Source organism: Prorops nasuta, unplaced genomic scaffold (genome assembly GCF_024137725.1).
Source record: "Prorops nasuta isolate Cenicafe-Biocafe unplaced genomic scaffold, Cenicafe_Pnas_1.2 PNAS00009, whole genome shotgun sequence".
NCBI lineage: Eukaryota > Metazoa > Arthropoda > Insecta > Hymenoptera > Bethylidae > Prorops > Prorops nasuta.
The window spans coordinates 6353507-6365738 of record NW_027116806.1 but is presented as its reverse complement, the minus strand read 5'-3'; the positions used below and the strand labels follow the sequence as shown (position 1 = coordinate 6365738).

Below are 12232 nucleotides of genomic sequence, written 5' to 3'. Positions count from 1 at the left end.
CTGCACCCAAATTTATCCTTCGCGAACCAATTAGGGAAAACTTATTGTAATATATAATAGATATAGGCTGTAACACTCGTGCAAAAAACCACGATAATACAGTTACGATTTATTTCACCAAAAGAAACTCGTTTCGTCATCTATCAATTTTTTATTTATTAATTCTTCAAATAAATTTGTCACGCGCGCACACACATACACACACACACACACACACTAATCGTCTTATTTCTCTATCAATGTTTATTTCATTCATCCCGACGGCTGTATCGTCGAAGACCTCTGTCGAGATTGGACTATCTTCATTTTCATTATTATCACATACCGCGCAAGGTCGACGAACCACAGATTTATAACGATTCGATCATCGCGCGAACTCTTCGCTGATAAATAATAAACAGAAACGAGTTATTCCAGTGTGTATGAAAATAGCTCTAAATTCTATAGTTTTATAGGCTTCTGCATATGGAATATCAATATTGGGGGAAAAAACAGTGTTAAGTCTATCCAGGAATACAAAAGGAAAATCTTAGGACGTTAAACTAACTTGGATCCGGACCAAGTATCTTTATTACGATAATCTCGTCGTTCGTTGCTCTTGGAACAGTAGTCCAGCGTGCTTGGGTCAATTCTGTTGTTCCGAGCGCGAAACAATAACAAACGGGGATCGAGCGAGTACGCTGTGCGACCAGCGCGCGCGAGCAAAGATTTACTTACTTGAGAACTTTGCAGTGTAATTCGTAGAAAGATTAATACCGTGCACCGAATGTAAAATTAAAAGTTTATAAGAATGCACTAAACAGTATAATCATTGATAATCGAAGTAAAGTTTCAGACGGACAGAATCGATGAGGGAATGTAATGCGTTTATAACGAGGCGAGTGTTTATTGAGCGAAACATCTGCAAATTGTTGGTGGATTCAGCGATAGCCAATAATCTCGTTGGAATCTCGTCAGATGGTTCGTGTCTTCGGGCACGCAGATGATAAATGCGCGAATCGCAAGTCGTTCCCTCGACACAATAAAGCCTTTAACGACAGGTCGGCTTCAGGCATGGTTGGGCAACTCGCGTCTGTCTATATCGTAATAAGTCGTTAGGCCAGGTATTTAGCGGGCGAGAACTTATCTTGCCCGGTGCTTGTATACATATACATATAGCGTATACCATGCCGACGTTAGGCGGTGCCTTTCAACCCGAATAAAGCCACTGATTTTTGCCCATAAATCACCACTGATTATGGAAGTTTCTAACAAAGCTCCGAGTTTATTTATCCCATTCATGAAGACCTCTTACCTCTGGTCTACAAGAAAATCCCGGTAACCGCAATCATTAACAATTAAAGCATACCTGTGGGAAGCTTTACTAAAGACGCTGCACCCTCTGTATCAATACTAATTATTGCCTGTGAAAATATTCTCCACACAGTTTTAAACTTTACGAATAATAACAAATTTATGTTGTATACATATATATATATCTGTACACACATAATCTCTTTGGTGGAGTTAATAAATGATGAACTCGTGGCGGTGTACTTGGACCACATTATTGAGAAATGTGACGACCCTTGTAATCTTTGTCACGGTATTTCCTAGGTAGTTGAATAGTTTGCGGCTCGGCACGAACGTGTCCTCTCTCCCCCTCCCTTGCCCCTGGCATAACCGCTACTCACGTTTACCCTGGTGCAACGCCTGTGATTATCGTTGTCCGAGATCCGACGGAAACCGACAATCCATTGATGCGCGACGCCTGTGTGTCACTACATTAACGTCCCGCCTGAATTACTGAATATTTTATACGCATTATTTTCGCGTACCGGACGTCAATAAAGAATACCCCATTATGAGGCTGAACCAACATCCTTCTCAATTGATATTAATATTTGCAACAAAACAAAAAAAAAAAAAAAAAGAAAAGGCAGAGTCTAACCCTCTATCGGTACGTAGCAATCGTGGATAACGCGTTTCGAAATGTATTGACGTACCAATTTCACTTTTCATCGCTGCGGTCGGTCATTTCAATCTTTTGTGTCAACGATTAAACCGTGACTCTGACTGAGACACTCTGCTGTCCCAGTTTCATCTAAAACATCAGTTTCTCGAAGCACGATGTCACCAACGCATTTTCAGATTTGTATCTTGCACAAAATCATCCATATTGTTTTCAAGATTTTGCGATACTTGCAGAGAGAGATGTATTTGTGTGTGAGACAGAGAGAGAAAGAGCTAGATGATAGAGCGAGAGAGATGAGAGAGAGGTTAGTTTTCTCAGAATGCAGTAAATGGATAGAAAAGCACCGTACTACAAATCCATAGCCAAAAGGGTTATTTCTGACAGCTTGTTGTTAGTAAGTCTTGGGAGATGGATTATTGGCAGTGCAAGGCGAAGAAATTGAGATCGAGAGGCACAAGTTTCTTTGTTAAGCTATACATAGTCGAGACGCGCGATTGGAACGATTGGATGAAAACCAAGTGACGAGTACGTCCGTGGCTATTATCGTACGTGGTGTAAAACGCTGTTCGTCTCATCTGGAAATCGGCACAAAATCGCTGATGATACGAAGAGAAAACTGAAGAAATATATAAAGAGGAATGGAAAGAGAGAAAATTGGAAGAGAGTGGGCACTCACCTTTCTTGGGAATCAGAGATTTGAGCAACATGACGGCATTGTCGTCGCAGGCCCAGCCGTGCATCTTCCTATAGCTGTCGCGACCTTTCTCGGTGAGCTTGTCCCATGGTTTCGGTTTGCTAAGGAGCTCGCTAACCGTGCCTTGGCTAAGCCCAAGGACGTACTTGGCGAAGAGTCTCTGACCGATGTTGTGTATGGAGAGGAGCTCCCTCACTCGTCTCGCGATGTGGAGAGTATCGAGATTCTGCGAGGCGTACTTGTCCATGTTGTATCGCAGCATTTCTTGCAGTCTAGCCTCCATGGGGTCACCCTTGGGTATGAGGGACTCGCCGAGTCTGCCGGCCATCCCAGCTGCGCCAAACTCGTCGCCGAATCGAAAAGGATGCGTCCGGTCGTCGAAGCGAAAGGGACTCTTGAGAGTGTCGAGGACGCTGAGGCTACCGATGCTGTTGTTGTTCGTGAGGTGGTGACTGTTGTTGTTGTTATTGTTATTGATGCAGGACTCTTGGTCAGCGGGGCTTTTCGAGGGCGGCACAACGGGCAGGCCACTGGCCGTGATGCTGCCGCTTCCGTTGATCGAGATGGACGCGGAGGAGGTGGTGGTTTCGCCGACGGACGTGGCTGGTTGGTAGCCGCTCGGCGGAGAGGTTAGTCCTCCGACCGTGGAGGAGGGCGTCGGGGGTGCGGGTGTTTCGTGACCCGAGACGGGAGTCGGTGCCTTTTCCGATGCATCGAGTCCACTGTTGAGCGGAGTGTTGCCTAACGGGGTGGTTGACTTTACGGGCGTGTTGGAAGTCGATGATGGATCTGTCGGTGAAGGAAGATGATTTAGACTACTGGGCGTGCTGGGTGGATGCAGACCTAGAAGCGGTTGGCTCTGTTGAAGCTGTTGCTGGGCTAATTGCGACAATTGGGATGGTTGTTGTTGTTGTTGTTGCTGCTGCTGCTGTTGTTGTTGCTGCTGCTGTTGTTGCTGCTGCTGCTGTTGCTGACTCATGATAGATCGCTCCAATGTCCGCCTCCAATTTGCGACAATCTCCTCGCCAAGGAAGGAGCCGAAAGTCTCGACATTTTGGAGTGGTGGCGGGAATAATAGGCTTGACGCCGTTGAGGTGGCCGACGATGGGGTTGGAGTGGAACGTGATGGGAGAGACACCGTCGCGTGCGGTAGCGACGGTGCTGCTTGTTGGGAGGACACGAGGGACGACGGTGCAACACTTCCGACCCCGTGGGGCGAGGCAGTTGTGGCGCGCTGCAGGGGTGACGATAGTCCACCTGCAACCACCAAAAAAACAGGGACCCCGTCAACACGATCGTACGCGACACAAATTGCACTGCGTCTTTCTTTTTCTAACATTTTTACCGATTTTTCTTTCTTCCTTTCTTTTTTTCCATTTTTCTACTTAATCATTGCTTTGTTTTTTGCACAGAGTACCAGAAACAATCGCTTTAAACTAATAATCGACGAGTAAACTTTACTCTTTTTTTTTTTTACCTTAAATCTAGGTACACTGAATATGACTATCCACATTAATGCAAATAAAAGAAACAAAGAGAGAATGTGTGCTCGCATTTCTACCTGACTTTAATGCCAGTTGATCTTCATTACACGTAGCTTTTATTAATCACATTCGTAATGATGATAGTATGTATGGCGACTCTCTTTTTCGATGCTTCGTCAAGGTCAAAATTACGCACTCATTGAGCACGAACGAGGAACGACATGCCCAGAATAACAGGAGGAAAACTGTAGAGTAGTCTACAAAACTGAATTAATGAAAAATTCCTTGCGTCGAAACAAGAATTACAAGAAAACAGGCTATACTTTGTGTCGCCATGAATATTAAATAGTATATATATATAGTTGGTGTTCGATTTTCACGAAACAAAGGTAGGAACGTAAAAATAATTACACAAGAGTGAGTGAGGTCCTGAAAAGAACCAAAAGAAAAAAAAATGAATTCCATCTATACAGATCAGAGTTTTGTCTGGTAGAAAAAAATTGTACTGATAATAATAAGCCGCGCGACAAGAATAGGTGAACCAGTATGAGGATGATAGGACTGAGTAAGACCGACGTTATAAAATATATGTATATATATATATGAAAGTTTTTTTTGTTCGTTTCGGAAGTGGAATTCGTGTTGCAGTGTCGCCTGTTTTTATGCATACATCGCACATCTCGCTTATATATCGCGTACTGCCTCGATCGATTCGTACATATATAACAAACTCCGTTTAGAAATAATATACCGGTCCCTGGTGGATCTTTGGTTTATCTTTCGCAAATTTGCGTGCTTCTAGTTTTCGTTTCGCCCGGTGAACGTCTGGATCGGTGGCACTCGAGGGTTCGGAGTATACGAGTGGTTGGGTGGTATTGGGCTGAGGATAGTGAGTGTGGGGATTCGAAAGGGTAAGAGAGGCGAGGGGGTTTTGGTGGAGGATCGCGCAAAGTCTTTGGTGGACGACAGTGACTTAACGTGTTCTTGATCGAGTTAGTACATTCATGAGTAAACATACTGCCAGCAAGTGAGTGACATGGTAAAAGTGCAGCCTAAGCGAGACAGAGAATCGGATATATTTGACCAGATACAAGACAGGGATTATCTATATAACGTTACGAAAGGTTTAGAGATAATAAAAAAAAAAAAAAAAAGAGAGAGAGAAGAGTGAAAGAGCAGAGAGTAGAGAGATAGAACAAAAACAATGAAACGGAAACACAGTGAGCGATAGACAAAGAGAGAGAGAGAGAGAGAGAGAGAAAGAGGATGGGGAAGAGTAGAGAAAAGAGAGAGCGTTAGAAAATGGGCAAAATGTAAAAGGAAAGTGCGAACAAATTGGCAAGCATCGAGATTAATTTTAGTTGGTTCGGGAGTAAGCCCTTTAGTCATCCCTCGTTCATTGAATGCATTTTTATGGTCGCGTTGTGTGACTCGTGTCATTTTCTTATTACATTTTTATTATGTATATATATATATGTATATATTTATAATATCTGCAAATATCGAGCTCACATCGACGGAGCTTCGAAGAGAGAGAGTCGGGTACCGAAGATCACAGAGAAACAGTGTTAGAGTTTGAAGCAATAATTAAATTATAGGGTGCCGTTAATATATTTCCCGTCTCTCAATGCCACCCTAAGCTTAACTTGGAAAATTTCTGCAATCTAGCAGAGCATAATGACGTAATTCACACTATCGCGATCTTTGCTACGATATTTACTCAATTTTAATGAAATTTTCATACAGCGCTAGGATAAACTCGAATTCGAGCATTTTGATGGCAATAGTGTGAATCGATCGATCGATTAATATTTCTTTACGATGAAGAGCTTTGAAGAAATTGAGAGTGGACTTACCGAGCGTATCGGGCGTGCTGGGTGGTTTGAGATTTTCTGCTTGTTGCAACGCTTTCGTACGTTCGATGAGAAGATGTTCGAGACTCTTGCCAGGTTCGCCGGTTGGTATTTGCGAGAGGTCCACCGATCTAAGTACGCTAATTTCACGTTTTAAATCGTCATAGTCCCTCTGTCTCTCCAATTTACTTTCCAGCCTGTTGATATGCTGCCTGCGTGCCTCTAGCTCCTCCTCCAAGCGTGCTGTTGCCTGCGAGCTGGTCTCTTGGAGACGTTGCAGGCTTGTCTGCAGCCTGGATACTTCCTCGACCAATTTACTGATCTGTAAAGAAGAATAATGCGGTTTGTTAAAGAGAGGACCGAAACGGTGGAGTTTCGCGATAAATACGCAAGGCTGTCTCGTGTCTGCGCGGAGCGAAATGACAGGCAAAGAAGTCATGACAAGGTTATTATCGTCAGGCAAATTAAGAAGCTGCCGTGACAATAATTGCAATTAAGTGAGGCAGCTGGCTGGGGTAGCAGCGTGTGCATTAGCAATTACCGGTACAGCTAATAACCACCATCGCTAGTGTATTTAATAATAATATCTGCATAGTTCTCGTCGTAAAATCAATTCGACGCTGTTAAGCATAAGCAGAGCGTATTCTCGTATATTAAGCGTAAATAAGGAATCGCATTTGCGGAAAGTTCCTTCCTTCCTTCCTTCCTATACCTTCCTACCATCCTTCCTAGCTTTCCACCGAATCTACCGGAGCATCGTTTATCTTGAACCGAACCTGCTAAGAAGCTTACCAGAAGCTCTTTATTAATTTTATCGGGAATATATACCGAATCGATGCCAGCTTCTCGGCTCAAAAGGGATGACTTTAAATCGCGCAGAGCCCAACTTAATTACGGCGGATTAAGACTTGCGTAAGGTTCGGTCCCTACACCGTTCCTACAATCCGTTTAAATCGCTTCTACCAGTAGCCATCGTCGCTTCATTAGCGATTCATGACGGCTGTCGACAGCTAATCGACCGGCTCATCACACGAGCAACCGGAATCGGAGAATATATAGCTCTGTCAATTCATCGTTCAAACCTGCACAAGTACGAATAATCTTCCAATATATTCCTTTAATCTTCATTTTAACCCCATGCACGCAAGAATTTAAACTCTTTTATCGATAGTTTATATCGGTGCTATTCTGTAATATTATCTATTACCGAAGATTATATTTCTAAATCTTCGGTTTATCCGCCGAGATTCAATGAATCGTAGCAGTATATTCGCGTGCGTTCATTGGATTTTAAATCGTATAATTTAGATGTGCAAAATGAATCTATTAAAGAGTTACCACCGTATTATCATTGAACTGCAATTCATCGCGATGAATTGCAAGCCTCTCGAAATCTATCCAACTGAGCTTCGTATGATGCTCGTGTGGAACGAGAGGCGGGATCGGTAGATAGGAGGAGTGATAAGCGCGGGTAAAACGATAGAAGACACAGGAGAAAGATGAAAAATAAGCCACTGAAGAGGAGAGAGAATGAAAGGGGTGATAGCGAGAGAGAGAGAGAGAGAGAGAGAGGGAGAAAGTAAAACAGAGAGGGAGGGTGAAACGATTTTAAAACCGAATGCGGTGGAAACGCGGTGCATGGTGCAGCGAGCGATGTGAAACGAGATCCTATCAATTGTTTTTTCTCGTCGATGCATCGTTCCTCTTCCATACCGGGGGTTAATTGAGGAGCGAGGCTTCAATTTACCATATTCACACTTTCCGGTAGACCACCTGCATCAGATGAATGTATATTCATCGGTTTCCCTAACTGATATTCCATTTATCCAAAATACCCAAGTTTCTCTCTCTCTCTCTCTCTCTCTCTCTCTCTCACGGATAATTTCAAGATTTCTATATAAATATTTGGAATTTCCCCTTCGCTCAACCCCAATATAGTATGTATATGTAAAATACAAAGCTAATATCCAACACTTGTTTCTTCTTCTCTGTTCTCTTTTCGAAGAAAGTGGACTTATAGCTTCGACGTGAATAATTTTCCTCGACTAGTTTTAAGCAGGTCAGAGTTATGGTCCGCACCGTACAACGCAGCCTTGACACGCACCAGTTGCGTACTACGGTCTGCGACGCGAACGAGCTATCAGCATTCTCGTATCCTGCGAGCCGCACGAGTCAGCCAACCCAGCGTATACCTGGCACGTGGTCGAAGAACCTTGACGCACGTGGCAACTTGTACATTTTTATTCGTTAGTTTATTTATCGAGTTACCTGTCGATTGTCCTCCACTTTGTCTATAATCGATGGAACGGTATGTTAAAAGAAGTTACTTTTCTCTTGATGCCACGTACCCCCAAGTATACGTATCCAATTTTCCATGCGCACGCACACATGTACCGCACGTATAGGTACGGAGACTGAGAGTAGTAGGAGTTACAGGTCAATATAGTATAGTTACGCCATGCACAAATGAGTACGGGTATACGGGCGGGTGTACGAAGCTGATGTCAATAAGTATAAGTACGCATTGAGACTCGATACAACTGGGGAGGCAGGCAGGGTCGAAGCTCAGGCTAAGTTTCCAAAGTTGCCGCGCGATCGCTCGTAATAATGCTCGCCATTAGCGCCAATGGCGTAGGTTATCGCCAAGGGAAACCTGAGCCGAAGGACAGGTGGAATTAACATCCCACCGATCGGGAACTGCCATAAATACGCCGTACCACTTTGACACAATGAAATACGTTTACGCTATACCCAGAAACACGCTAAATTCCGTACACGAATAAACACTAATTTATATATATATATATATACTATTTAAATGTATTCTATATACTTTATTCGCATAAATAAATATTTTCCTCTCTGAGTGCTATCTAAATATATACACGCGTACCTTTTACCAGTGACGTGTTACAATAAGAATAATGTAGATAGAAAGGTCATTGACCCTATAGCTCATCGTTTCTTTATTGGAATATCGATAGTATTAATAACCACACACATCGGTACTGAAAATATATAGCTCCATGTCCATGGGACAAGGAATATTCAAAAATAATTTTATCGTCAGTATTGAAACATTATTTCGAATAATTTGAAATAACTGCAAGAGATTTTGGAACATCGGTGCTCCTAAGGGTAAAGATAGCGATCGGTAGTTTTGCTTAGCCAATGTTTTGGAAAGATGTAGCGGGTAAAAAGAAGCGTGGCTTGATCGATGGTTGCGACGCGCCATGTACAGAGGATACAAAATTGAGACGTGTATAACGAAAAGTAGAATTAGGATTGTGCGTGAATGGAAGAGAGCAAGGTCGCGTTTTGATCGTTATTGCGGCTTGTTGCAACAAGTTAAGATGAAAAACGATGGAGGAAGAAAAAATGGCTGAAGATCCTTTGGTGAACAGGGGGAAGAGGGAGAGAATAGAAAGGGTGAATAGGCGCCTGCTGACCGCACGCGTGGCCATTGTTTCTTGACCGGCAGTTCGCAAGCCCTTTAGCCCGCACCCCGTAACGAGCCCCTTACAATCCTTCGTGATTTTTGCTATTTGCATTATAGGCGTCGAGGCCCTTTGTTTGTCGAGCTATTGATCACATTTTCTCCCGTGGTATAATCAATCTTCACGCACACGTCTCTAGCTGCTTCGCACTTACTTACCCCCCGCAAAACTCACACGATTTCACGCACATGCACACACCGGTGCACGTACTCGTATACTATATCCCTGCACGAATGAATCCTTGTTGTGGAAGTGTGGGAAGCGTATGTAGGGTATAAAGTTTTTACGTGTGCGTGTGAGGTTGAAGAACGCGGTAGCCAGGAAAGCTGGACGTCGGTTACCTTGATATCTCTACTGTGTACTATATATATATATATGTATATGTATATATAACGAAGGGAATTACACATTAGGGATTGAGGCCCTTTTCGCATGCGTATATGTAGAAAGTATCAAGATGGCCGTTATTGCTTCGTATTAATTCCGTTGAAAGTCCACCATTGATACCACTATATATATATATATATATATACGTGAATCGTTGTCGTATGTAGTCGACGGAAGGCGATCCCCTCTTCTCGCATTAGCTAGATCAAAGACTCTTTCTAATTTCTTTCAACCTCCAGCTCGTCGTATCTGTGTTCTATATGATTGACGTCAAACACTAATAGAAATATAAATAGTGGTTTAATAATACGACGCTGGGATAATACGTATTGCCGAGTAATCAATAGCGATCAATTGCTCAGGGGAACGCTAGGTACGGCTTACTACGATTTCACCGTATTAGTCGTCAACTGCGGACCGTCCGATTCAAACTTTTCACTCGGCACACTCTGTGCCGTACGTAGTAAATTAGTAAGTCGCAGAGTACTGGGTTAAAAGAGGATGATTGCCTTGATTGTTCTATCGTGTTTACAAGAAAGAGGTATATGTATATATAAGTGGCGAAAAAAAGAATTGTCTATTTTTGGATCAGAGAAGAATAACGAGTGCACGACGATTACAAAGGAATAAGGAAATTGAGATATACCATTAATAGAATAGACAAGATAATTTCTCGAGATGATTTCCGCAGTTGGAAAAAAAGATCGGAGATTCATCGAACGACGATCCTTGTGAATATGACGAGAGAGGAGAGGAAGGCGGAGAGATTCTTTTTCTCGAAGAAGAGAGTAGGAAATCGCAAGCGTGAAACCCCTTCCGTGTAAAGTACCCCTTTGGGCCGTAGAGAAGCTCTCCTACCCTTCTCTTCTCGCCACAGGAGAATGCCAATTAAAAGCCGAGCTTGGAAAGAAAGTCCAATCGATAGGAGGCGGCTTGAATCTATCTCCCTCTCTCTCTCTTTATTTCCCTCTCTCGTTCTCCAGCTGTCTATCCGTCTCTGTTCCTCCATCGATGCGGGTAGTGAGGCAACCGAACCGAAGGGTTGCCCAAACTGGGAAGTGGGAATTATGGGCAGGATTAATATGCAAGGACTGGATACGTGCGGTGGCAGGAGATGGAGGATGAGGTGGACATGGGGTTGGGGCCACTGGAGGGTGGCGAAGCAACAAAGGGGGTAGAAGGGGTGGCATAGCACACAAGAGAGAAAGATATTTCTCTTCCTCTCCTTCCGTCTCCTTTTCATCGTCTCTGCCTCGTTGTCCCTCTCTTTCCCACCAGCGGCGCCATCACCCTCCCACCCTCTCGCTCTCTCCCTTCCTCCGACGCGCGCGACTCTTACTTTCTCTCTTCATCGGCACGTAACCGCTCGAAGCCGAGGGGTGGGGACTGGCATCCTCCATCCTTCTCCAACCTTCCCTCGCGTCGTTTCGCTCTGGATCAACTCCATCTCATCCCCACCAAGCCCCAGCAGTCCTTCCTTACAGGATACACGGCTAACGGACACCCCTATCGATTTTACAACTCGATATATGTGAATACCCACTTGTCTAATGACTGATCGGGCTTCGAGCTCAACCCTTTCCCTTCCCTCGCTCCTCGCCCCCCCCCCCCCTCTTCCTTCTCTTCCTTCCCACCCCACAGCCCCCGATACGTCTCTGAGCGGTCGAGCTTCTACGCCAGCCGTTCTCCGCTGCTTCCCCTAACCATCCACCACCTCTTCCCCTCTGCCCACACCCCCGACCAACTGGAAGAGAGAATGGAATCATATACGAGAACAGGAAAGAGGTAAAAATGGGGGCGCGAGTGCTGGCTCGGAGGAAGGGCGATGGGAGCGAGTGAGAAAAATTCCTGCCCGAGAGATACGACCGAGGCCGAATGTATTTCGCCTCATTACACTGACTACGTGCCTTTAGTCAACGTCTAGCGTCGCATCAACGCGCGCACAAGTCTCAAAAATTCCATCGAGGAATTATCTCCTATATAGCTCGCCTCTCGATCTTCGCCTCTATCATCGTTCTACCATCTTTCAACATCATCCTCGTGGAGAGTCGATCGATTTTATCGCTCTCCTCCAAATTCACTCCTATCTCCGCACTTATACTCGATTCGAGTTTTCCACGAAATGTATATTACAATGGTAATAATGTGTAAGAGGAGTTGGATATTTTTACTCGGTTCAAACAACTAGCGAGCAGATTGAGAAGGGGTCGTTTGTCCAGAAAACAGGCTGGTGGGCCAAAACTGGAAACGTAAAGGGTCACGAGGGACGAAAAAGAAGATTGAGGAAAGAGGGAGCGAGTAAGAGGGAGAGGAGGGGGGGGGATGGGGTGGGGGTAACGCGATGGTAGTCGTAACGTAGCGAG

At 44.3% G+C, this 12232-nt stretch overlaps 1 protein-coding gene across 5 annotated transcripts in view; it reads right to left on the bottom strand.

The window, feature by feature from the left end:
- cut (homeobox protein, cut) overlaps window positions 1-12232 on the bottom strand; it is a 111291-nt gene that overhangs the window by 10324 nt on the left and 88735 nt on the right. For all 5 annotated transcript variants that reach the window (XM_066731671.1, XM_066731674.1, XM_066731675.1 and 2 more), the window contains exons 4-5: window positions 5989-6307; window positions 2631-3905 (exon numbers count right to left, since the gene is read on the bottom strand). In XM_066731671.1, coding sequence (XP_066587768.1) covers window positions 2631-3905; window positions 5989-6307 — 1594 coding nt within the window. The remainder of the gene's footprint in view (window positions 1-2630; window positions 3906-5988; window positions 6308-12232) is intronic.